We start from the raw sequence: 27,210 nt of genomic DNA, 5'->3' as shown, positions 1-27,210 counted from the left end.
CCGTGGGACCCAGCCTGGGAAGACTGAACTTCACCCCCAAGCCCCAGATAAGGCAGGATGGGCTCCCGGAACAGCAGGGATGAAAGGGAGCGCCGCAACGGTCGAGTGGGCTGGCTCAGCTTTGGGCTTGTGCCCATTTCCCTGCCATGTGCACACCCAGGAGCCATGAGATGGGGACAGCAGCCCAGAGGGACCAGCCTGGCAACAGCTCATCTGCACGTGCCTGCACCTTCTGCCTGTCCCACAAACCAGAAACCAGTGCAGCTCAAGAGATCTCCCCAGCCACTGCTCAGAGCATCAGCAACCTCCTGAGTGATGCAAAGTTTAGCCAAAGCTGGGAACAGGGACCAGGCAAGAATGGGTGCAGCTGACAGTAAACTCAGCATTTCCAGAGGATTTGTTTGCATCAAAAGCTGCTGCTCTGAAGCCAGAACAGGTGCCAGTCACACCAAAATCTCATGGCAGCTATTCAATGTGATGGCATAAGATTGACATCAGATTAAAAAAAACCCAAAAGCAATGTGAGTAGCTCCTCTACTCTCTATTTCAGCTACAGCCATGGAAAAAGAAAGGTGAGGAGCCAAAAGGAGGTTAAAAGCAGGTGTATCAGGGCTGTGTCTGTGCAGCAGCAGCACAGCCACATGAAGGAAGCAGCTCCCCATCACTGGGGATGCTCCCAGCAGCCCCAGGACAAAGCCACATCAGACTCTCACCCAGCTGCCCCACGTGGGCTCAAAGCAGCACCCACCTAGCCCTGGATGGCTCCATCAGCCCATGGCCTTGTCCCCCCTGCAGACATGTGAGCAGCCTGCTGCCCTGAGCTCTGTACCGAGCAGACACGGAGCAGAGCCCATGCTGCCTCTTCAACACCTCCCACCAGCCAGACACCAACCCCTACTAATGCTGCCAACATCCTAATTAGCACCTTCCCTGGGCCTGCCCTGCTCCCGACTGCTCTGCAGCTGTCCAGGCTCTCAGAGGTTCACCAAAGGTGACAGGGGACAGGGATGAGTCCTGGCGGTGCTGGGCACTCTGTCCCCTCTAGCCCATGGCAGCCCCACTGCCCTCCTGTGCCTCTGTGTCAAGGGATTTCCACACAGCATCACAGCCAGCCTGAGTTTACCCTTCCAGAGCCCCGGGGACAATCCATCCCCCTGCAGGGCAGGAAGGAGTGGGGCTTTCTCCAAGCTTCACCAAACCACAGCACAGTCTGGGCTGGAGGGGACTTTAAAGACCATCTCCATTCAACCCCTGCCATGGGCAGGGACACCTTCCCCCAGAGCAGATTGCTCCAAGCCCTGTGCAGCTTGGCCTTAAACACTTCCAGGGAGTGGACAAGGCATGGACAGGGCAGCTGCAGGCTCTGCCTGGGGAATGCATTTTCCCATCCCTGCATTTTCCCATCCCTGCATTTGCAGCTATTTCCGTGGCTGGAAACCATCCCTGGTGGGGCTGCTCTGCTCTGCCTGATCCAACCCCTCAGTGCCCCGTGCCAGCAGCCAGCCTGGGGGAGCTGACACCTCCATCCCACCTCTCAGCACGGGCTGATCAATACCCTGCCACCAGCCATTCCCCACGTCCAGGCAATGAAAATACTGGAATTGCTCCCCAGGCAATGAAAATGTAACATCCCCAGCTTGCTTTCCCTCCCAGAGCAACGCCCAGGGAGCCACGGGCTGCTCCCATTTGCCACAAAGGCGCCACAAGGTGCATACAAAGGCTGGAGACACGGACCCAGTGCTCAGACACCTGCAAAGGCACTCTGCAAGCAGCCCTGGAGGTCCTGGGATCCTTCAGGAGGGATCCCTCAGCAGAGATCCACAGGAAATGCTCTCCCAGTTCAGCCTGGCCAGCCCCCATCCCTGCAGGCTCTATCAAGCCCGGACATCTTGTTTCACTCCATCCATGCTGCCCCCAGGTCACGCATTTCTCCTGCTGGCTTTATCCTCTGATACCAGACAGGCTTAAAAGTAAAACAAGGCCAAGATTTATGAAGTGAGGCTCCCTGTAAAGGTCTGTGAGTCGCAGTGCTGGAGCCTGGAAACAGGATTACAGCAAAGCAAATCACGGAACGCCATCGTAACCTCGGCACGGGGAGAGGTGACCCTCACGTGCTCCGACCCAGCTCGCTCCCAGCATGTGCTGTGCCCTGCCTGGGGGCTGCCTGGCCAGCACAAACCTCCTGGGGATGGCCCAGGGCTTCTTTGACCTCCCTTCCACAGTACCCAGCCCATTTGGGTGGCCCAGTCCTGATCCTCAGCAGACCTTCTGTGACACCTTGCCTCAAACCAGCTGCACAGGCAGTGCTTTGTCAGAGCAGAGCACTCCCAACTCTTCAAGACCACAAACAGGTGCTTTGGACACCTCATCATTCCACAGTGACTTCCTGCAGCCTTCCAGTGCCTGAAGGGCCTCCAAGAGAGCTGGAGAAGGACTTTGGTCAAGGCATGGAGGGACAGGACAATGAGGAATGGCTTCCCACTGACAGAGAGCAGGGACAGACAATATCAGGAAGACATTCCTCTCTGAGAGGATGTTGGGGCCCTGGCAGAGGCTGTCCAGAGAAGCTGTGGCTGCCCCATCCCTGGCAGTGTCCAAGACCAGCTCGGACAGAGCTTGGAGCAACCTGGTCTAGAGGAAGGGTCCCTGCCATGGCAGCAGTGGAACTGGGTGAGCTCTAAGGTCCCTTCCAACCCAATCCAGCCAATGATTCGATGATTCCAGGACCAAGCTCCCCTCCTGGGGCATCACTCCCACCCAGAACTCTACTGCCAAGGCAAAGCTTTCAAGAAAGATGGATCTCATGAGAGAGGCTTGAAGCCAAACTCACAGAGGCATCACCTGGGGACAATGACCAGCAAGTGATGAGAGCCAGTAGCAGGAAATGATAATGCCAGCTCCATCCAGGAGTACCTGCCAGGCCACCCACCTGGGGGCACCTCAGCTGCCCATTCCTGCTTGCTTTGTCCTCAGACACCCCCTGTCCCACCCTCCAGCCATAGGCTCAGTGGCCACTTTGGGGGAACCAGTGGCCTCCCGGGAGGCTCAAAGAGCAGGATCTCCTCTGGAGACCAAGGAGCATCCAGAGACTCCCTGTCCCCTGCTCCAAGGCAGAGTGCTCCAGTCAGCCCTCCCCAGCCCTGAGAGACTCTGGGACAGGCAGAACCTGCACTGTCTCATACACAGCCTTCTCACCCACAGCCTGTGCAGGATGGGCTACACAGGAGGGAGATGCCTTCTGTCTCTTGTGTCCCTCTTCTGAAGTTGTTCAGGCTCACAGAGGGTCCTGACAGGAGATCTGGAGGATCCATCCTCCTCTCTGACCCTTCTCACCCTCCCTGGTTCTCCTCTCCTCTGCTTCTCAGCAGAGCAGTGCTGCAGAAGCCTCCCAACACAGGTCCATGACATGACATGGACATGCAACCAGAGCTCACCAGGCTCCAGCAGGGCTCCACACACTTTGGGGACATATTTAGGGAGCTGGCTTGACACCTCCCATGGAGCAGGACTCACCTCAGCCTGCTGCTGGACAGACAGAGCCCAGCTGGGCACGGACACCGAGCTGCATCACCAGCCTGTGCATCACCAGGGGCACAGCCTGTCCTTCAGCCTCTGCAGCTGGGTGTCCCCGTGTCCCCAAAGCCTGGCTGGGAGCAGAGGGGATCCCAGACCTCCAGCCTGCCCCTCCTCTCCTGGGCTGGGGGCTTGGAGTCAGCCACAGGCTACCCAGGAGCCCAGCAGCCGAGCCCATTGTTCCCTTTGTCTGCCCTGGGAGCACCAGCCCACAGCAGCTCGAGGTGTCCCCTCTGCCCAGGGACAGTCACACACCTCGAGGTGTCCCCTCTGCCCAGGGACAGTCACACAGCTCGAGGTGTCCCCCCTTCCCAGGGACAGTCACACAACTCGAGGTGTCCCCTGTACCCAGGGACAGTCACACAGCTCAAGGTGTCCCCTCTGCCCAGGGACAGTCACACACCTCGAGGTGTCCCTGTACCCAGGGACAGTCGCAGAGCTCGAGGTGTCCCTGTACCCAGGGACAGTCGCAGAGCTCGAGGTGTCCCTGTACCCAGGGACAGTCACACAGCTCGAGGTGTCCCCTCTGCCCAGGGACACTCACACACCTCGAGGTGTCCCCTGTACCCAGGGACAGTCACACAGCTCTAGGTGTCCCCTCTGCCCAGGGACAGTCACACACCTCGAGGTGTCCCCTCTGCCTAGGGACAGTCACACACCTCGAGGTGTCCCCTGTACCCAGGGACAGTCACACAGCTCGAGGTGTCCCTGTACCCAGGGACAGTCACACAGCTCAAGGTGTCCCTGTACCCAGGGACAGTCACACAGCTCGAGGTGTCCCCCCTGCCCAGGGACACTCACACACCTCGAGGTGTCCCCTGTACCCAGGGACACTCACATGGCTCGAGGTGTCCCCTGTACCCAGGGACAGTCACACAGCTCGAGGTGTCCCCTGTACCCAGGGACAGTCGCACAGCTCGAGGTGTTCCCCCTGCCCAGGGATGTTCACATGCTCATCCACATTCACCCCCTCCAACCCCCACAGCTCGGGTAAGGGCCTGAGTTCCTCCCCTAGCCCAGCCAACAGGTCCCAAGGTGAGCCCAGGGCTCAGGGAAGCTCCTCCCCTCCCCAGTTCCAACCAGATGCTCTGGGCCTCTGAAACTCCGAGGAGGACAAAGGCAAGCACCAACAGGCATTTTCCAAGGGACCTTCCTTGGCTGTCTGGCCAAAATCAAGAGCCTGTGGAAGGTTCAAGGTGTCCCCAGGCACAGAGGGCTCAAGGCCAAGAGCACCCAGAGCGATGTTGACCTCCCCAGCACTTTGCCTTGGATGCTGCAGATGATTTTGAAAGCCAGACTGGAGCTGGGGGCAGGGGGACCCCAGCGAGCCTGGACATTCATTGTGGGAGCCCAGAGAAGGCACCTTTCCCTGCTTCCTTTCCAATGCCACATCTGCCATGGCAGGCTGAGCCAAAGGCATTCCTGGTTCCCATCCCACCTCCTGCAGTGCCCCAGGATGCTCAGGGAGCACACCAGACTCAAGGGTACCTGATGCCCCTGGCACCCAGGACGGGGGAGGGCTGGACTTCACCCTGCCCTGCCTCCACCCTCCATTGCTCCTGGTGTGAAACCTTCTGCTTGAGAACTCCAGAGAGAGGGAAAAAATATAAAACAAAGGATCATCACCCTTTTGTCACCCTCTTCTTTACACCTCCCACAGTGCAATGCACCTCTGTGCCCCCTCCCTCCCCAAGCTGCATCTTTCCCCAGCCCCTCTCCCCTGTACTCCTCCTGTACAAGCACCTTCACTCCCTTTCCCAGTCTTTCCCAGGTCGGAGCTGATGCTTTCAAAGAGCCATCCACAATGACTTTAAGATCTCTTTCTCAAAATGCTAATAAGTAATTTAAAGACTGCCACTGTGCATGCATGGGTTTAGGGTAATTTTTTCCATGTGAATCCCTTTTCATTCATCCCTGACTACATTTAATCTGCCACTTTATAGCCCGCCTATCCAGTGTCATGAGAGCCTTTTGCAATATTTTCAAGACAACTGTTGTTTTTATCATCCTGAATAATTTTGTATAATCTGCAAACACTCTTTGCCTTCCCATTCCCACCCCTCTCTACTTTATGAATACATCACCAGCGCAAGCCTCACGCTGACCCCGTCCAGTGGGAAAACTGACTCTTTGTTTCCCCTTCTTTAAGCACATTTTAATCCATAAGAGAGCCCTTCCTCTAAAATTACTGCTCTGGAGTCTCCTGGATCACCCAGGGAGATCTTCTTAAAGGATGCTCGTCCCATTTACTCTGGCTCAAATATTCATTTTATTGACTTATTGTAAAATACGAGTTCTCCTGCCATCACTTCAGAACAGTCTCCCAGCCCTGCCCTGGGAAGCAAAGCTCCTTGGCAGGAGTCCCTTTGGCCACTTGGGGTGACACTGAAGTCATTCCCCTCCACACCAAGGGCTCCATCCTGCACATTTAACTTCCCAATACCCATTTGTTGAGGGGAAACTTGGGGGATAAACAATTTCTTCTCTCAAGGTATTTTTCAAACTCCTTTCAGCCTGCTTTAAATGGCTTCCCATTCACCAGAGCACAATTTCTGATTTTTTTATTTTCTCCTTTTAGATATCACTTCCACTTTATCAAGAACATTTTTTTACCTCCAATGACCTCCTCCAATTTGCCATTTAATCAGGTTTGGTTGGTTTTTGGTTATTTTTAGGAAACTCATGTTAAGTGGCTGCATGAATTTATTCTGAGGTTTAATTTATTTTCCTACATCATGGGCAAGTATTTTCTTATTTTAGCTTCTCCCTTCAGTCAGCTCCTTCACTTTGCTTTACTCAGAGACCATTACAATGTGGTGTTTTTAAGTGCTGGTTGCTTTATGGATGCCATGGTCCGACTCTGAGAGAGGTAACATGGAAAGAAGATTATTTATTGGATCAACTGAGAAATCTTCACCAACTTGTGGAGCTCCCCAGCCCCTCCTCATGCCCACTGGAGGATTGAATCTTCTCCTGTGGAGCAGATCTGATGCCTTGTGTGTGGTTGTTCAGGTCTAAATCCAGAGTTCATCTTCCTGTGAGCTCTCCAAAGAACCACAACTGTTCTCAGCCACTAAAGCCATCATTTCTCAATGTGACATTTAGGGAGGCACACACCAGCCCCAATTACAGTTGTGTTTTCTGCCCTCATGGCCTGCTCCATCTTTCTTTAATGCTTGGCAGTCAGTGCCACGCTTCCTGTCAGACCTGATACTGCTCCCTTCATCCCAAGCAAGGAAATTCAGGGAGGGGCAACCAGCATGATCCTCACTTACTCCTTTCCCTCATCCTGGTTATCTCAGGGGGCTGGCATGCCCTGCACAGCCACCCATGTCTGCACCCTGGCACAACCTGCCATCCATCCAGCAGGTTCCTGAAACATCTGACATTGATATAAAGACACGAACAATATATGCCTGCACAACATCTCCGGGCACCTCTCCTTCCTCACGCCCTCCCTCCTGCTGTCACCTGGCCTCCAAGGGGTCCCTGCCCACCTCCACATTCCCGGGGCTCCCCAGGCTCCCTCATCCCTGGCCACAGGCAGGCAGAGCCCCTCGGAACTCCCCCACGCCCTCCCTCCCTCCCTCCCGCCCAGCCCCTGCCGCACTCAGCCCCTTATCACAGGAGGCCCCATCCTTTCCCTTATCTAACGGCTGAACTTTTGCCTCTGAGGATCTCCCTGCTCCCCCCATCCCAACGAGACCCAACTGGCAGCTGTGCTTTGCCCCGGTCCCTCTATAAACCAGATCCAGGTATGGGAGGGATTACAAACCAGGGTGGGAGCTGACGGGGCTCTTCCTCGGTAGAAATGGGATTGTGGCAGGATGGGAACCCCACTCCCAGCCAGAGCCACCCTCATTCCTATCCCTGCAGGGAGCAGGCACATTTTGGGGCAGGGGCAGAGGGTCAGGCTCTCGTGCATCCCTCGCCCCAAAGCACTCAGGCCTCGGGAGCTGTGACAGCCTCCACTATTTACCCAGCTCCTCCTCGGGCAGTTTCCTGAGTGCCCACCCCTCCTTCCAGCAGCTCAGGTATGTGCACAGAGGGCCCTGACTAGTGCAGGCAGGTCCTTAGCCCGTCTCCAAGGCGACGGCTGCTCCCATCCCTGGGGACAGCCCCAAACCCCTCACAGCATCCCCAAGGCACAGCTGGGTCCCCTTCACGCCCTCTGCGGGGTGACCCGAGGAGCGGGGACACAACTCCGAGCCCTTGTCCCCTACAGCATCTCCTCCCTATGCTTTTGTCACCCAGAGAGGCTGGAAGTCAGCAGGTATTGTATCGAGAGGAGTGCTGCTCCCGCCTGGAAAAGCCACAGAACAGAGTAGTGAGGGCAGCAACGTGGATGTTTAAATGAGGCACTGATTTATTTGGTCTCCAAAAGGAACTTTCCCTTTTGCTGCCCCTATAATGCAAAGGGCAGGTGGGTGCAAGGAATGTGCCTCGTCAAAAATTAACCCAGGAAATGGAGGGGAGGGGAGGGGAAAGCAGCAGGAGGGAGACGGGTGGCACAGGGCCAGGCCAAAACCACAGGCTCTGCTCTGCTCCTCAGTCCCACTTGTCCCAAAACATTTGCTCCCCTCCTGCTCTTAGGAGAGTGTTTGCAGATCTGGAGCTCAAGCTCGCAGGAAGGATCAGCTCTTGACAGATCCTGTGTTTTTCCCTGACCTGCTGCTCTGCTTCATCCCTCCAGAGCATGCTAGGCTTGCTAGGAGGCTCCTGCAGCTCCCATGCTTCTGGCACACCTGCAACATCCACCTCCATGGAGCACCAAGGTCAAAGCAATGCTCTGGTGTGACTGTAACCCTGAAGGGATGGCTCGAGTCTTCCTCTGTGGAGACCCAAAAAGATGGATACACAAAGGTTCAAACCAGCCCTGTGTCCCTGGCATCTCCCCGCACCCCATGTGGAGGTGCTCAACATAGGTACAGGAGAAGAGACTATGTTTTAACTTTGCAATATGTTACAGCATAAGTGAAATTAAATATACTGTATACTGCAGAATCACAGAATATCCCAAATTGGAAGGGACCCACAAGGATCATACAGTCCAAATCCAGGTCCTGCACAGGACCCCCAACAATCCCACCATGTGTCTGAGAGTGCCGTAAATATTATGTATATTATAATTCACTATTAAATGCACAGAGGCACTGAAGTCCTGTCTCCAGCTTGCTTGGAGAATGGGCAGGGATGGCCGTGTCCAGCACCTCAGCCACAGCATGCCCTGGGAATACCCACGCCAGGTGTGGATACAGCCCTCCTGCCCCAGCATCCCTCTCCAAGCCCAAGACTGGACTCAGGATTAGGATTGCTCAGCACAGTTGATGCTCAAAATCGAATCCCCTCACCCGCGATCCTGTTTCCAGCAAAATGCGTGCCAGGCAATTCTCCATCGCCCATTGGAGCCTGTCGCTGCCTCCGTGCTGCTGGCTCCGTGCTGCCCACACCCTAACTGATAGCAGGGCCATCTCGTGTCTCCTTTTGCATTTTTGGCACAGGGCTGGCTCTCCTCCAGTCCTCGGGAAGCTTGCCAGCACCGCAAGGTTTGTGAAAAGTTAACTCCACCGGGGTGAGGAGCGCCATCGGGTTGTTCTTCCCTCCTCGCACGTGAGTTAGCCAGGCTGTTGATTTTAAAATACCTCCGTGTCCTTCCCAGCTCCCCCCAAAATACCTCGGGAGCATCAGTCCCGCGATCGGCGCGCAGCCTACGCGGCAGGAATACAAAGCGGGGCCGTTAGCGATAGCGGCGTTACCAACTGGTGTGGGATCCAGACCCTTCCAGGACTCCTTTGTTCTTGACTTTCTGGTTTGGGGTTTTTTTTTTTTTTTTTTCCCTTGAAAAAACACACAAAAAACTTTCCTTTGAGAAGCCTGAACTTTCTCAGCTGCAGACACATTACCTTCCAACTGCCTTCACAACTACAGGCAATTCCTAACCTCTGCTTTATGTATGTTGTCATCCACCTCCCTGTTTTCCATACTGATTTATGTTTCACGTTCTTTTTACATTTCCTTTTAACAGAGCCGGTTTTAGCCAAACAGCCTTCCCTCCCGAGCCCGAACCATGCGTTCTGCTGGCCAGTGAGCAATCAACTTCCAATTTCCATGCACACTCCTGTTTATATTTCCTTCCCTATCGGCTTTGTTTCTAATTAAGGTTTGTTAAATGCAAGTGAATATATAGCGCACAGAGAAATATAAAGCATGTAGATAAATAAACACCCCACACACAGCCGCACTGACTAAGGCTGCGCTTTCAACCACGGATCCCAAAGCACTTTGTCATGTTCATTAACAAAACCTCGCGGCTCCCTTGGGAAAGATGCTTGGATTATTTTACGCCTTGTAATTAGGAAAACTGAGGCACAGAGGAGACAAGTGAAATTACCAGCAGTACAGAAATGCTCTGTGACAGAGCCGAAAACAGGACTCAAGAGGCAGGATCCTCCAGAATTGTAGTTTTCCCCTGAACAAGCTCTTCTGGCCCCATTTTGGCCCTGGAATATGCTGGGGCTGGTGATGGAGGGCATTGCCACCGTGGGGGTTCCCTGCAGCCGCGGGAACACGGTGGGTCCAGCCACCACCTCCAAGGCCAGCAGCTACTGTTGGGTCCATCTGTGCACACCGAAGGGATCCAGAGCATTCAGAGGTGCTGGTGGACACTACATCAGGCACTTCGGAAGTGGTGGGAAGAGCAGAAGAGAAAGGAAGGAGCAGAGGCACGCCCAAGGAGCTGCATCCCACACATTTTCACCTTGCTAGCTCTCCAGAAGCCTTTTCCTGGAAGGCTAGATTAGGGATCTGGCTGCCCACACCAGCCCTGAGAGTGACCATCACAGCCCCATGACACACACAGGGCAAGAGGCAACAGCAGGGGCACAGAGGGACCACGCCAAACCCAAACCAGCACAGGCAGCCCCAGCTGGGAATGGCCGCTGGAAGCCCACTGACCATCTCCCTGGGAGCGTCCCCATCCGTGGAGGAGTACGCCTTAGAGCGATCATCTCGGGTGGGTGAAACATCCCACCTGCACTGGCCAGCCCCTCATCCCTAGGTACACTCCCCATCCCTCGACACTCATGCGTCCAGCGCCTGCCGCTCCTGCCATGATGGTGGGAAAGTCACTCATGCTCCACGAACGTGCAGGGAGCCCCGGGAGCCAGCCACTGACCCACAGCACCGGCCGGCAGCACCTCCTGGGCAGCAGGAGGAGCAGCCTGGGGTGGAGGTGTCACCCCATCCCTGCCCAAGGCACCCAGCATCCCACAGTTGGCAGCATCAGCTTGTCATGGTCAAGTGCGCACGGGCCCCGCTGGCCAAGCCCAGAGCCCATTGGAAGTGTCAAGGCCACCAGCGGACGGGGCCAGACATCCTGCATGGACACGTATGCTCTCACAAACACGCTCCTCACCCCAACCCTCCCCCCCATAATTAAAACCATGCTGGGCTCATTTGAATAGCAGAGCTGGCGAGCGCTCTCCGCTGCAACGTAAATAGTCCTATTTATGCCAAGCTCCCATATTGTAAATATCACGATGTATAGCTGGCCAACCCATGAGTCATCTCCCAAAACTCCAACTTAATAAATGGTGCCTCATCCATGTTCCAGACAAACACCGTCCGAGTGGCTCCCACCGCCCGGCACACACAGGGCCAGCACTGGCCACCCAGCCTGCCCACCAGCCCAACGGAGCCGGAGGGACAGCGGAGCCACCCAGCTTCTCCAACACAACCCTTCCACAATGGACAGGCATCCCTGGACCACGCCGCTCCAGGACGAGCCGGTTTTTGGCCTGACACCTGGCCCTCGCCCCTGCCCAACCCAGTTCTTTGGCACTTCCAGGGTGTCCATGCAGCGGGCGGGTTGGAGCAGGCAGGAATGGCCGGGATGGTTGGGGAGCAGGAGAACGAGTCTCCCCTTGCACGGACCCCACCGTGGGGCTCCCACCCAGCGCCGTCCCCGCACGCCCAGCCCTGGAGCTCCCCACCTGCCGCCTCACACTGCTTTGTCTGAGCACCGGGGACCTCGGCGGGGAGCTCGGCTCCTCCTGGGGACGCCGGGAACGCCACGGCGCCAACGGGGAGCCGGCCCCCAGCTCCGAACGCCGGTAAGGCCTGGCGGAGGGGCACCCCAAAGACTCCGAGAGCAGCAGCGGGCACGGGGCGGCGGATCCCGGGCATCCCTGGGGGACCCTCCGCGGTACCCAGGGATGCCCACTCCGGCGGAGGGATGGCGGGGAGAAGGGCGGCCAGCGATCGGGAGGGTCTGGGGGCGGGGGGGAGCACACACGACACACCAGGCTCCGGCGGCGACACCTCCAGCCGGGGTAGCACTTGCCCAAACTTCGCCTCCCCTCCGAAGGGCGTGCGGCGGGGAAGGGGGCAGGGGGCAAAGTGCCACCCCCCAAAAAACGGGGAAAACCCGGAGGGGGCTCGCCCTACCCGCAGGGCCCCCGCCCCCCGCGCGCCCCCCTTACCTTCCACGGCGGCGAGCAGGGGCAGGAGGGCGAGGGGCAGGCAGCAGAGCCACAGCGGCCCCATGGTGCGCGCCGGGCCGGGCATCAGAGGCGGCGCGGCCGGCGCTCCATGGAGGCGGCGGAGCGCAGAGCGCTGAGCGCAGAGCCCCTCGCTGGGGCCGCCGCCGGCGCGGGCACGGCCGCGGGCACGGAGCGCTCCGCCGGCCCCGCCGCCGCGGCCGGGCCGAGCCACCGCCGCCGCCGCGCGGGGGACGCCCCGCGCCGCCCGCCCCGCCCCGCCCCGCCCGGGGCCGCGCTGCTGGCGGGGGCGGCCAGAGGGGGCGGTGAGGGGGGGGCGCCGGGGGGGCGCGGCGGGGGCCGGCGGCGGGCGGGGGGCGGCGGGCGGCGAGCGGGCGGCGGCTCCCCCCGGGCCGCCGATGGTTTCTCCCGGAGCTGTCGATCATCCAGAGAAAGCCGTGATTTCAGCCCAAATCCGCCTCGCCGGGGCTCGCTGCGCCGCCGGCACCGGCGAGGGGGCGGAGGGGCGGGGGGTCCCGGGGGGATGCCCCCGCCACCGCGCCCTTCGCGCCGCCCGCGGCCACGGGCCGGGCGTCTCTCCCGCGGTGCTGAGCCCCCGCAGCTGCCCACCGGAGCCGGGGGCCGGGGCGGTGAGAAGATTCCCGTCTGGAGAAAGGGACGTGTACATCAGGATATAAAGAAAGAAACAAAAATCCGAGGAGTTGGTAAATCCGAGGCTTGTTGCGGGCAGCCCTGAGCCCCCGCACTCTTCTCCTCCACCATCCCCCTGCAGCCAGCCAGGAGAGAACAGGAATCCCCCCGCTTCCCACGTGGAGCAGTTGTGACTTGGTCACAAGCCCCATTGACACTGCTGGGGTCAAGCAGGACCTTCCAAGAAGGTGAGACCCAGCTCCAATTCTGCATCGCAGCGCTCAACAGGCCCCAAGTTCCCGATGCCTGAGAACCACATCTGCCCTGTGGGCGCCTCATCATCCACACCCTCTTCAGGGCATGCCAGGGAGGTTGGGACCAGATGGTCTTTAACGTCCCTTCCAACCCAAACCATCCTGTGAGTCCATGACATGTGGCTGCTGCCAGGACTCTTTACCCCAGGAGGTCCCCCTGCCACCTGACATCTCACCTCTCAAGTATCCACATTGTACCCAGCAGTGCCCTCTGCTCACCCCCAATAGCTGTGTCCCAACTACTGCTGGTTGGGCAGAAGGTTCAGGTGCATCCTGCAGGAAGCACTTGTGTCCTGGGAGATCTTCCTGGGAAGGTCACACCCTGCACATGGATCTCTACACAAGCTGTGCCAGGTTCATAGGCCAGGACCTGAAGACCCACTGCACCTCCAGGATGGATTCCTGTCCCTCAACTCCCCATGGAAGGACATGGAAAAAACAGTCTAGACTCCACTGTGCTCTTCCTTATCTCTTTGATGCATCAGCAGCTTGAGCACCTTGGGTTCTCTGCCTTGACCTACCACAGGAAATGATTCCACGGGAGTGGTTAGTGGAGGTCACAGCTCCCTGATGGTGTTGGCCACATGCATGAGCCAAAGGCTCTTCCCCAGCTCAGGCTCTGGTCTGCTTTGGGAGTTCCTGTCACTGCAGATGTTGCTGCTCATCCAGGTTGCCCCCACATTCAACACGAGAACCCTGTGGCCCAGCGCCATCATGTGTGGAGAAGTTTTCATCTTTAGAAGCTCTTTTGGGGTCACACTTGCATTGAGGAAGGAGGCTGAAGGCCAGGACAGCCAGTAGCCTTGCTCCTCCTTCCTTCAGATGTGTTCTCCTCCACGGCAAGAATCCCAAGGACCCCAGCAGTTACTTACAATTCCAGCCCTGTAGCAGGCTGCCCCACTCCCAGGCTCCCCTCACTCCCTGCTACTCTGGAGCAGCCAGCATTTCCCATCTGAAAGCACCCACCATTTCCAAACTCGTCATATCCTCATTTTAATCCTCCCGGATCCCAGGGCTGTTGTGCCCTGCATGTTCCCCAGGATCCATCAAAGCTCCAAAGTGGAAGCCTGGAGTCCAAGAGCAGCAGCCCTGTGTGTTTACCAGTGCCCACCCAGACCCTCAGGATTTTCTTGAAGCTCTCCAGGACTGCCCTGCCAGACACAATGGGAATTTTGTCCCAAGAGAACAATCACTGGAAACCTTTTCTCTTCCCTTTTGAGCTCCCCTTAGGCTCTTGCTGATGGAGATGGACCTTGGACTACGCGGACCTGTCTGGCTGCTGCACTGACTTTGAAGCTCTTTCATCCTCTCTGGAGTCTGGTTTGTGCCCTGAAGATGCTCTTCACAGCCAGTCATTAACTGTGAGCACTGGTCCCACCTCACACCTTCACTCTGCTGCCAGGAAGGGCTTTCTATGACTGTTGCATTTTTTGGCATTGATGGGAAAGCCTGCCAAGGTTCCCCTGCCACCCTCACAAAGTTGTTGTTCCCAGTACCCACCTTCTGACCTGAATCCCACAAGCTCCTCTGGTCACCATGCCTCAGTGTCTGAGCAGACCAGCAAGTGCTGCAAAGCACCATGCCATGACAAGGGACTCCAGGCCTCCTCCCATGTCCTTCTCTGCACCTTCCACTCACTCTGCACCAGTGGAGGCTGGCCATGGACCGGGGAGCACTGTGCCTCCTCACTGCTGTCCTCGGCCACACTGAGAGCTGATGGTCTCCTTGCTGCCATCTGGTGACAAGTGGCCTTGGAACTGTGTCACATGGACATGGCCATCATCAGGCAGCTGGAAGTCAAGTTACACTGGTTTTGGTGGCCCTTGCTGCCCACAAGTAACCCTGGGGAAGCACTGCCACAGGACACTCAAGCCCTGCTGCAGAGAGCAGCAGGTACAGCCTTGATGGGGGTCACAAAAATGGGACAACCACCCCTCCAGCTGCACCCACATTTTGGTTTACATCAAAAGATGGTTCCCAGGCCGACAGAGGCAGGAGAGATGACATCTAGGGGAACATTAAAAGAGGTTTGATGGTGACACATTTAATGCAGCATTTTCAGGTCCTGATGCAGAAAGAAAAAGGTCATTTGCCTGCGAAACCCTTGGCCCATCACACCTGGAGAAGGTAGCTCCCTCTCACCCTCTGTGAGGTTAAAGAGGTGCAGCAGGTGACAGCTGGGAGTCAAGGGACGCACCAAGGAAAGCAGCAAATGGTGACACAGAGCTGTCAGGCACAGACTCAAGGCTCAGTGCAGTCATCTTTGGTGATTCCAAGGAGCCTCAGCTACCAGAAAGATTCAGGAGATGCTTCTTTGGTCCAAGGAAGCTACTTGGCCAGTCTTGGTGCCCCAGCTGAGGTTTATGTGGGATGGGAGAGATGGGGTGAGTCCCATGCTGGCACCTAGAGTAAATCTGCCTGTGAAGTCCCACCAAAAGCAGACAGGGAGCTGGTCCAGGGCCACTGAGAGATGCCCTGCAGAGAATCAGCACCCTTGATCCTGAATCAACGCCCTTGGTCACACCTCTGCATGCAAGAGGAAAGATTTCCAGGTCCTGGCTGAATCCCTTGGGCTCCAAGGAACCTCAAGCTTACAGGGGCAGGTTGGGAAGAGGAAAACACGAGCATATTTTTACAGAAATTGGAGTCTCCCTGCAGCAGAAAATCCGGTAAAAGCAAAACCCAAGTGAAAAGCAGCTTCAGCTGTTCTGGCTCTGGCTGTGACGGGCTTGGCCCCAGGCCAGTGAGTTAATTCTGCCTATTAACTAATAGTATAGTATTGTTGGTAAAGATTCATTGCTAAACTTGTGTTTTTAAGATATCACTTATCATTTAAACACTTAGCTCCTGATCCCCAAACATGTACAGGCACCGTGTAGCCCTGCAGCCATGCTGCAGATAACCAAAGCCACCACTGGCTGGGGAGGCTGGGCAGTGTTTAACCCTTTTTCCCCTCTTTGTTTGAATGATAAATTGTCTGGAGCAGCACTTTCCAGAGGAGAGCAGGCCCTCCCACTCAGGGACCACTTATTATCACCTACTTAATGTTCCCCAGCTCAGTAGGGATGGAGGAACTGCTCCCAATAGGGGATTTTTCTAACCTCTGTGAAGGGTGTGTGAACAGCCAGAAACCCCACGGATATCTGTGATTGCAGCCTGTCACCACCAAGGGCCTCCCTCTGTCCTGCCTTGCCTTTCCCAGTCACCCCAAGTGCTCTGCAGGCTGGGACAGGCAGGTCTGGTCCTTCAGGAGGAAGGGTGAGGGCAGCAGGGGCTCCCCACCTCCAGGCTGAGCCCTCGGTGCTGCCCAGCACCTTGCAGCTCAACATCCCCACTCTGATCTGTACCACAAATCGACAAAGTTCCAGGGATCCCAGAGCGCTCCCACACCATCCCAGAGCAAACCAGCACCTTCACCAGTCACACCAGTCACACCAGTGACCAGCCACCACTGCAGCAGGCATTGCCTGCAGCCCCCACCCTGCCTGCCCCACCGGGGACGCTCTGGGGAGGGGTCTCTGCACAGAGTTAAATACAGGTTAACCCTTTACATCCCTGTACGCTTGCTGAGGGTACCTGGCCCTGGGGAGGGGTCTCTGCACAGAGATAAATACAGGTTAACCCTTTACATCCCTGTATGCTTGCTGAGGGTACCTGGCCCTGGATGGCTGGTGCTGAAACGTGACACGGGACAGCCCCACCTCACTCAACCTGTTTATCCTGTTGCAGGGACCCGAGGAGGGGGAACCAGCGGCTCCCTCTCCCCTTCAGCTCTCTCCTCCGGCATTTCTGAGCCCTGTGCCCGAGGGATTCCGTGTGTACGAAGCCGAGCTGCCGGCCACCAGGTGAAACGCAGAGGAGGAAGGGCAGAGGGTGGCACTGGGCAGCCGAGCATCCTCCTGCGCTGGGAGCCCCGGAGCGAGGCAGAGGCACAGAGCGGCTCCGAGCGAGGCTTCATCTCTGCGGGGAGCATCGGGGATGGAGGGAAGGTAACCCTGTTATGGGGCTGCTGCGGTGGCTGAGCGCTTAGAGCCTCCAGCCAGACTGAGAAGGAAAAGTCAACTGGTAGATTGCAGCTACGATTTGGAGAGTTCTCCGCTCAGAAAATGAATGAAACTTTTGAATGGTAGCCATGGGAACAAATTAAAGAGAAGAGGCACTTTTGAAGCATTTAAAATAGATTTAGAAGTGTAGAATTGAGCAGGAAATTTGGGATGTTTTGTTCGACAGCTAATTTGAATCCAGGTTCAGAATTAAAAGTAACTTTTGGAAAAATAAAGTTCATAAAAGTGTCTTCTTGGGGACTGTGAAGATGTCAGGTCTTCTTGAAAATTTTGTTTTGGTAAATAAGCAGGATCATAGAGAGGCAGAAAGGAAAAAAAATTAAAATAAGACAAATTTAAATAAAACCATATATTACATATTTATTTTTAAATAAAACCACGGATTTCCTCATTTATAGACTTATATAGTCATTAAGGTTGGAAAAGACCTCCAAGATCACCAAGTCCTACCTTTGACTGAGTTCCACTCCTTTTCCAGAATGTAGAGAAATGTGACAATCAAGTATATAAACTATTACTCTATGTTTAAAAAAAATATCCAACATTTTAAAAGTCTATTTAGATATACAGCAAAGAAAAGGTGGAACCATCACCAGAATATTATGTTATATATAGAAACTTAATCCAAAATACTTTACAGCCATGAGGCATGACTGGCAGAAGATGGGGTTTGTATTCTGGAAAATATTTTCATTTTAGTGCTTGGTTATAGCCAGAAATAACAATGTTAGAGAATCAATCTGCCCAGGAGATAACCTGTGATGAAAAACTCCCAGGCATTACCTACTGACAGGGGTAACGACATAAAAGGATGCTCGATTTAATTGCTGTCATTTGTAAAGGTTTGTAAAAGAAAAGGATGTAACCCAAGCTGTTTTGTGGCAGGGAACCCAAGGTCCAGAAGTCTTCCAGAAAATATTTTTTAAGTTGTTCAAAGGAAGGTGGAAAAGCTGAAAAGTCAAACTCGGGTCTGTGTTTAATACCATAAAATTACAGGGTGGCATCCTTGAAATTGAGAATGCTGAAATGGCATTTAATAGGAAACTGGGGAAACCAGGGAGAAAACTACCTGGGTTTTGTCAATGCTGGTGTTAAATATAGGAGCTTTGCAAATGCTTATGGACACTACGAAAAAATGCAACATGATGTGTTACACTGAAGGCACTCTTGGGCAAAATCCCCAGTGCTCTGAGGTAGCAGGGGTTTAGGAGAAGGCAAATACAGGATCAGAGGCAATGGTCTGGTGTGAAACTGCTCTTTCCTCCTCAGAGGTGCTACAGAAAGACAGACCTGAAGGAGGCAACCACATCTCCTTCCACAGCAGAGGGTGGAAAACACACAGGTTGTCACAGCCAGGCTGAATGGGGGAGCCCTGGGTGGGAGATGTCCCTGTCCATGGCAGGGGGGTGGGACTGGGTGGTCTCTAGGATTCCTTCCAACCCAAACAATCTGTGAGTCTATGCCTCTATCCAGGTATTTCCAAAGGGAAGCAAGCTATGGGAGATGTGGTGGCACAGAGAAAGCAGAGCTGTGTGCAGGCAACCCCCCCTGCCAGGGTCTGGAGATGAAAGGTCAGGAGTCAGCAGGAACGGGGTCTGTGCTCTATGATTTGCATTTCCCATTCTCCCTCTGGATATCCATCTAGGAATATCCATATCATTAAGGTCTGGGCTGAAATGGGACTGAACTGGAACAATTCCTGCAGAGTGATAGCAAATGCATGCACAGGCTCCTGACTCTGATATTGACTGACTTACCTCTTATTTTATTCAAGATTCATGAGAATAATAATCTCTAGCAGCAAGGTATCATAGAATCATGGAATTATAGAATGGCTTGGATTGGAAGAGTCCTTAAACCATGTCCCAATTCACCCACTCCCATGGGCAGGGACACCTTCCACTGTCCCAGGTTGCTCCAAGCCCCATCAACCTGGCTTTGGGCATTTCCAGGGATCCAGGGGTAGCCACAGCTGCTCTGGGCAGCTTGTGCCAGGTCCTTACCACCCTCACAGGGAAGAATTTCTTCCCAATATCCCATCTAACCATTTCAGTGTGAAGGCATCCTTCCTTGTCCTGGACATGCCTCTCCAGGTTTCCCCCAGTCCCCTTTTAGGTCCTGTGTTGCTGTAAGGTTTCCCTGGAGCCTTCTCCAGGCTGAACAGCCCCAGCTCTCTTGCCCAGGGACATCTGAGGGATGAAGATGGGGTGTGGTGAAGAAGCACAGGGCTACAGGGGCAGGAGCGTGGTGGGAAGGGACAGGCAGCACTTATGATGCACTTGCACCGTGCAGGTGGTGGACACATCTTCAAGGAGGGAGAGGCAGGGGCTTGTACTCAAAATGTGAGGAGGCCTTGGGGGTCATTTTGGGGCTGGGCAGAGGCAGGGCACACATCCCTTCAGGGTTTGAGGGGTGCTGGCCATGGCACAGGAGCAAGACCTGCTTCATGTCTGTCTGGCAGGGAGTGGGAGGAAGCACACTCCATGTTCTTAGAAGGCTAATTTATTATTCTATTCTATTCTATTCTATTCTATTCTATTCTATTCTATTCTATTCTATTCTATTCTATTCTATTCTATTCTATACTAAGGAATAGAGAAAGGATACAGACAGAAGGCTTGACAAGATGCTAGTGAAAAACCCATGACTCTTGCCAGAGTCCCGACACAGCTGCTGTGATTGTTCATTAAGTAAAAACAATTCACATGAAACTGATCAAACAATGACCTGCTGGATAAACAATCTCCAGCCACATTCCAAAGCAGCAAAACACAGGAGAAGCAAATGAGATAATACTATTTTCCTTTTTTCTCTGAGGCTTCTCAGCTTCCCAGGAGAAGAACCCTGGGCAAAGAGGATTTTTCAGAAAATGTGATGGTGACACACAGGGGACAGTGATGATCACAAAGGTCATCCTTTCATCCAGCCCTGCAGTGTGGCCCTTTGGGGAGGCTCTTTGCAGATTTCCTCCCCAAGACTTGGTCCTTGCAGCTGCTGGGACCCTGTTGGCCCTGGAATCAGCATCCAGCTTGGTCCCTGTGGAATTTCCCCTGGAGTGCTCCTTTGGGGATTCTTATAAGCACCTGGGACTGCTGAGTCCTCCTGCACTCATTGAGGTGTCCCTGCTCCTGAAGGGACCAGGGGCACAGCATCAGGGCTGAGCCCTCACCGTCCTGTCCTGACACCAGGAGGGGATGGGGTGCCTTGAGGAGTGCTGTGGTGGCCCATATAAAAAGTTCCTGGGAGACATAAACTCCATGTATTGGAGGGCAGCTGAAGACCCCTGGGTCAGTGCTGTCTGCCAGAGGAAACTCCATGGGGCTTCTCCTGGTTCACAACCCTTGAGAGCCCTCCAGAGTGACCAAACACACACGGTCAGTGCCATCGCTCCTGGCATCTGCCAGGTGTTCCAGACGCTTTCCTTTGAGTTCCTTGCTGAAAGCTTTTTAAGGAAAGCAGGGAGCCTGGGAGAGTCAAGGGAGTTCCTTGTCATTTTAATTGCATAAGGGATGGTTGCAGAGGGAAGTAAGCAGAGGGAGGTCACCAGCCTGTCCTGCAGGAATAGGGGTGAGCAAGGAGGTGACAAAGGATAAGTGATGCCATAGGGAAAACATCCATAACTTCACTTGCACTGTGACAAGGTTGCTCCCTTCTCTGTCTTCTTCCAGGAATAAACCAAAGCCCTCAAATGACACTTGTGTGAGGTCCAGGGCCAGGGTCTAAAAGATGGGGGTTTGGGACCAAAGGAGGTGATTCTTCACGTGGATGGAAAGTGAACTTTTGACCTCCTCAGCAGAACTGGGGACACAAAATTCACAGGGATTCAAGTGCAGGCTGGAAAAGTCCTTGGATTGGAGACACAGGAATTTAGAACACACAGGGAAATCCATGGAAATTTAAACAGCTGGAAACTCATCAGTACAGATCTTCCTGGACTCCTACAGCCCCCCAGCCTGTCCTCTTTCTTCTGTTAAAATCCTTCCTGGCCCCTTGGGAGATGATGTGGATGCTAGAGACTCGTCCCATGGGCTACACCAACCCCTGCACTGAGCCCCTGCAGGTGCTCCCTGCCGTCAACATGGCACCAGTGCAGGATGGGGACCTCCAGCACAGCCCTGCCACTTGCATTCATGCACCCAAGAGCTCTTTAATTTGGCTTTACTTTGCTTTTTTCGTTCTCAAGGTGTGTTTTGTTCTGTCTGGAGAGCTGGGAATGTCAAGAGCTGGAGTTGCTGTGCCAGTGCTGGGGTGGGGACTCCAGCAGGAGCTGAGGGAGCTGGCCCAGGGCCCTGTGAGAGGGAGCAGGAGGGGAGCAGAGCCAGCTCTGAGGGGAGTTGAGGGGTGCTCAAGGGTGCTCCAGCCTTGGGAGCACAGCAAGCACAGAGCCTTCCATCCTCGGGATATGGAGGCAGGGAAGTGTTGGGCTGGCGCTGTGCTGAATGCATTGCTCAGCAGGAATACTGGGGAGGAAATAAATCAGCCCCTGATTTACCTGGGAGGACAGATACTTCTTCCCAACTGGTTTTTAATTTGGACTCAATTTCCAAGCCCGGCTGTTCAGATGTCTCTGAGATAAGTGATCTGTGTAACGTCTGAGTCAAACAGGATTTTCCTTCTTTTCAGACAGCAAAGCTGTGCTCTGTAAGTGGATGTTCCAGCTAATGAGGTGTTAAGTGTAGAGAGAATCGCAAGTACTTGAGGGCAGGATCCAGCTGGTAGTAAAACCAACAACCAGCACCAAGATTGTCCTCAACTTCCAGGAACAACTTCAGACAATAAAACTGTACTGAGGGCAGGAGCAAGGAAGAACCTGGGAAATAGAACCACAAAAATACAGACATATGTCATGCTACAGCTGCATCACATGTTCCCTTTCCTTGGGCCAATGGAGGATGACAAGGGAGAGACAGCAACAGTGGCTTTTTGCTGGTAACCAGGGGCCAAGTGGGATCAGCCTCGAGGGTCCTGAAATCCCAGCGTTTGCTGAAGAAATGTCCACAGAAGGTGCAGTGAATCCTGCCAGGGAGGTCCAGCACAGATCTCTGCTCCCAGGGAGAAGGGATGCTGTCTGGGCCTGTGCTACTGTGCCTTGCAGTGTCTGCAGTGCTGAGAGGAACAGGGTGAATCCTGAAGCCAAATTCATCATCTGCCCATTTGGTTTGCCTCTGGAGCAGCCCGAAAGCCCAGCTGCACACACACTCAGCAGCCCTGGTGTCCGTCCCTCCACAGCAAAGCCACCTCCATCTGTCCTTTTGCCTCTGTGGAGAACAGGCAGCCCAGGAGCAGCAGGACCACCTGGCACAAGGACAGAGAGGATGCACAGGCTCCACAGTGACCTGGTCTTCAGGACACCTCCACACCACAGAACCAAAAATCACAGTGATAGTCTCTGAAAGGGATTTTCTTCGTGTTCTGCTGTGGACACAGGCTCAGCTGGCAAATCAGATGGACATCTGCAAGCCCATGAGGAGGCTGGAGACCAGGTGGGGCAGAGAAGCATGAATGTCCTACAAATGCAGTGTCAAGACACATAGATGTCTTAGCAAGGGACTGAGCAGGGAGGATCAGAAATGGGTAGGAGAAACACAGCAGATTCCCTAGAACAGCAACCCATGGCAGATGTCCTGCTTTGGACATCCCAAGTGGTGCTGAGACACCCACAGGACCTCATGGCAGATGGTAGAACACTGTCAGCTCCAACACTCACTCAATGTAAGGAACCCTGGGGTTGCAGGAAATCCCCTGAGGGTTTCCAGGACCTGCCACATCCACCCTGACCTAGAGCTGATGACGCTGCAGGAGGTTGGACCAAAGACCAACCCACCACCATATGTTCCCACCACCACCTCCAGGATTTATGGCTATCTCCTGAACCGACCTTCTCTGGAACACAGGTTGTACAAATATGGACATGGACATGGACATGGATATGGACATGGATATGGATATGGATATGGATATGGATATGGATATGGTTTAGTGGGCAAGGTATTCAGTCAAAAGTTGGACTTGATGATCTTGGAAGTCTTTTCCAGTGTTAATAATTTTGTGATTCTATGATTCTATTGCTGTCCCAGTGCAGCAGGTGGATAAAGATGTATCTCTGGGGCAGGACAGATCTCAAGAGCAGGGATGGGAGAGCTGGGAGGAAGGTTCCAGCACCAGGACCTGCCATCCAGCATGGGACAGCACTTGGCATTGGCTGAGCAAGGTCACCAGGGGATGGAACAATACAGGACTGGCAGCAAGCCAGCGTCTTTCACAACACTGGGGTTCATCTTTAACAATAACAACGGCAGCAGCCCCACTTTGCTGGAAAATACCTGCCCAGTGCTGGGATGCTGCATCCTCAGACAGAGCCAGGCATCCTGCGGGAGCTGAGCCGTGTTATCTGCCCGAGGGGGATTACGCTGTGAAAACGGCTCGTTGGGGATTGTATATTAACAGGATATGCTCGGCTGGTTGACAGGAAGCAATAAAGTAATTTGAAAGAGACTGGGAGAGAGTGTGTGAGTTCCTGCGTCTGTGTTAAATCATGGCTCTAGATAAGCAAACAGCGGCCCCGGAGCGGGAGGAGCGCTGCCAACAGGGACACGGCCAGTGCCAGAAATCTCCGGGAGCTGCCGCAAGTCCATCTCGGGGGCAGCGTGGAAACCACTGGGATTCCATTGCAGCTCTCCCATGCCCTGCTCCGGGCTCTGCTCCCGCAGGATCCCGTCCCTGCCGCCCCAGCTCTGCAGGATGCGGGAGCGCAAGGAGAGAAGCCCTGGGCAGCGCAGAGAGCCCGAGCCTGACTGCAGCCCATCCCACCCACTACAGAGCTCCGGCAAGGAGCCGCTCCTCCAGCAGCTCCAGGCCTGAAGGAAGGGGAGGAGAGCCAAGAGGAGAAATCCGTGCGGCTGCGAGGAGCCACACTGCCGAGAGAAGGGCGAGGCAGGGGCTGAGCAGGGAAGGGGCTGGAGGCGCCGGCGTTTGGCACCGGCGTGGATCGGAGCCCCGCTCGCATCCCGCCCGGGCACAGCGGATCCTGCCGGGGGTGTCAGCCAGCACAGCACCTGGCACCCCGCTCCGCCTCCCACATCCTGCTGCAATCACAGACGGCAAAATGTCAGCAGTGTTTATTGCTCTCAGAGAGGCTCTGCTGGCCTCCAACAGGGGATGTTTGAGGTCTTCTGATGCAATCTCTGGTCTTTTTTGCTAGAGATCCACTTTCACACACCGAGTGATTGCCCAGAAGCTCCCTGCCGCAGGATATGAGCTCCACGAGATCAACAAAATGTGTCTGCGTTTGGTGGGACTGAAGACACTCAAAGCACTGTGTTCAGAACAATAGAAATAAAAAATCACGTATGCTGCCTTCCACCAGAGGCAAAAAAATCCAACCTAGGGCACGGATGAGTGTTGAACCTTTTTTCCCATGTGTCAAGTGCTCCTAGCTGGGTGATGGGCAGGAAGTGGGATGGGGCTTGGAGCAACCTGGTCTAGTAGAAAGTGTCCTTGTCCATGGCAGGGGAGATGGAGCAAGATGACCATTAAGGTCCCATTGAACCCAAACCATCCTGTGATTCTATGAAAGCTCCATGGCAGTGGTTTCTGTCAAAAGCTGCATCTCACTCTGAAGCACCTCACACATTCCCTTGTCAGAGATCTCCTGGTGCACAGAGCACTGTCCAGTGTGCACTGGGCACCCCTGTGCCTGACCAGCACCTTCTCCAGGGCACGAGTCCTCACAGTCCCGCAGATCTGGTATGAGAAGGCTCCCTGGAAGCCAAGGCCATGATGCATGTGGACACCTCCATACACTGGAAAGTAAGTCCATGCCAGCAATATTCACGAGCATGTTTGTTGCATTCCTTGGGGCATCACAAGCCCTCCCTGCTGAGGAAAATGTGGTAGCTGGGACAAGGGTGAAGGTGACTGGAGCAGAAATGGTCAGTCAGAGACTGTGGGGTAGTGCCATGTCCTCCACATGTTCCTCATTTGCCTTTTCAACATTCCCTCCCCGATCCCTGCACTAATGCTGGATCCCCAGTGGAGTCATTGATGATGTTCTTGCACCCTCCTTTCTCCCACGCACCTCACAGATTTTGGAATATCCAGCTGGGACAAACACAGCTTGTTCCCTGCCTGTGCAAGAACTGCTCCAGCTGGCTCTTCCAAATGCAGCCACGCCAGCCACAGCTCAGAGTTATCTGATGGTCACATGCAGCAGCCAAACCCCTGAGCCCTTCCCACAGACCTTTCCTGCCATAACTGGAAGGGCCTGGGCTGTACTGGGGAGCCAGCTGGCACCTGGCTGGGTGCGTGGGTAGTCCCAGAGCCTGAGATGTCACCAGCAGCTCGGGTGATGAGCTGTGCAGCCCTTCCCACGGCGTCACTCAGCAGACTGGTGTGGGTGGCCCGTGGTGGCCTCTGGAGAGGCGGTGCCCTGCACCCTCCTCTCCCTGGGTCTGTCGCTGTTTCGTGTCTCACGCTGTCTCACCTTGCAGAGCCTCACACAGACTGTCTGACCTTCATCACCAGCTTGGCACCAGGAGTTACCTGACCTGCTCCTGAGTCATCTCTGCATGCAGCAGGGAGCAGCAGCCTCCAGAAGATGGATGTGCCTGCTGCTATCCAACCCAGTCACACACTTGGGAGCTGCTTTGGAGCTCCCCAGGTGGGAACTGGCTGCCACCACTTCAGTCCTGCACAATTTCCTCAGCTACATGCTTGGAAGCCTGAGGATCCCTGATGGGACTGGCCAAAGCAGCCACGTCCCAAGCTCAGCCCCACTACTGAAGAGACCTGGGGCACCGTGAACCTCTTTGCCTCTCCAGCATTTTGTCCTCCTTCCCTTCCACCCCCAGCCAGCTGCAGAAAAGAGATGATCTCCCAGTGCATGACCCAACCACCTCACAGCAGAATTGGAAGGGCTCCTGGGCCAGGCCACTGGAGAGGAAGGACCACTCCCTGAACTGGAGCTGCTCCAGGCTGGAAGGAGAGACAAGTTGCCTTGGCTGCAGTAATGAAATCCTTCGCCCAAATGAGAGAGAACATCCCATCCTCCCCAGTCCCCCCACAGAGCTGCAGTGTGCAAGTCCCTGGCATCACTAGACAAGCACATCAGTCATCCCCCAGGTGGGTTAGGCTGGACTTAAGTTGCTTGGGCTTTGTTCTTGCTGCGTCTGAGACTAGGCAGGGCTCCCAGCTGCTCTGGGTCAGCTGTCTGCAAACTGCCACCACACTGACCGAACCTTTTGGATCTACTAAACCAGGCCTGAGCACCTCATCCTGGCTGCTCAGAACTGGGGGAGCAGGGAGACAATCTCTGCTGTAGACTGACCTGGTTTAGACACATGCCTGTGCTCACCAATGCACAAAGGCTACAGGAGGGGCAGGGGAAAGAAGAGGCAAACCCATGGGAGACAGGACAGTTGCCATCCTGCAGCAGCAAGAACTGGGTATCAATGTGTGTTATTTACTGAGCCAGCAGCTCCTGCCGGGAAGGGACAGGTGTTTCCTCCAGACCAGACTAAAATATCCCTGGCATTCCCCTGTCTTAGGAAGAAACCCTGGTCCTGTTAGCTTGGCTCAGCTTGTGTGGCATCAAGCACCATTAGGAGCTCATTGGCTGCACACCTGGCCAGGTCACCTCCATCCTCCCGCAGCCCCACCAGTTCCCAGTGGGTCTCCAGCGGTGAAGGAACCCAGGGTGCCAGCACGGCTCTGCTGCCCAGAGGCACCAGGCTCCCGTCTCATCCCCGGGGACCCAGGGGTGTTCAGGACTCCCACAGCCCCCCCAGCTCTGCCCCCCTCCCCCCTAAGGCAGCCCCCCTCCCCGGCAGAGCTGTATTCCCCCGCCTCTGCACGGGCATGGCTCGGCCTTTCTTCCTTTTCATGCCTTTCTCCCTCCCTGAATGCGTTTTGCTTGCTTTGGCGGCGGGGCAGGGCGAGCCGCTCTCCCCCCTCGCTCCCGGGGATCCCCCCGGCAGATGGGGCCGGGAGATGAATGTGCACACAGCGAAGCCCCTAAGAGGATTTGCTGGTGCCCCTTTCATTGCGAGCCTTTGTGTGCTGCTCCGCTGCGGTGGGACGCCCCCGAGATCTCCCCCGGCTCCTCTCTCTTCCACTCCAGAAGAAAAGAAAGTG

The 27,210-nt window shown here is 55.1% G+C and overlaps 1 protein-coding gene across 4 annotated transcripts in view; it reads right to left on the bottom strand.

Moving 5' to 3' along the window:
• The window catches only part of LOC311162042 (ephrin type-B receptor 2), a gene marked incomplete at both ends in the record, with an annotated part of 276,894 nt that overhangs the window by 119,978 nt on the left and 129,706 nt on the right, over positions 1-27,210 (bottom strand). For all 4 annotated transcript variants that reach the window (XM_084220149.1, XM_084220151.1, XM_084220150.1 and 1 more), the window contains one exon: positions 12,054-12,181. In XM_084220149.1, the coding sequence (XP_084076275.1) occupies positions 12,054-12,138 (85 nt within the window). Of the gene's footprint in view, positions 1-12,053 lie in introns of those variants that run through there.

The sequence above is a fragment of the Fringilla coelebs genome, assembly GCF_963513975.1.
Source record: "Fringilla coelebs genome assembly, chromosome: 22".
Classification (NCBI taxonomy): Eukaryota; Metazoa; Chordata; class Aves; order Passeriformes; family Fringillidae; genus Fringilla; species Fringilla coelebs.
The sequence above is the reverse complement of the archived record's forward strand: the minus strand, read 5'-3'. Positions and strand labels throughout refer to the sequence as shown.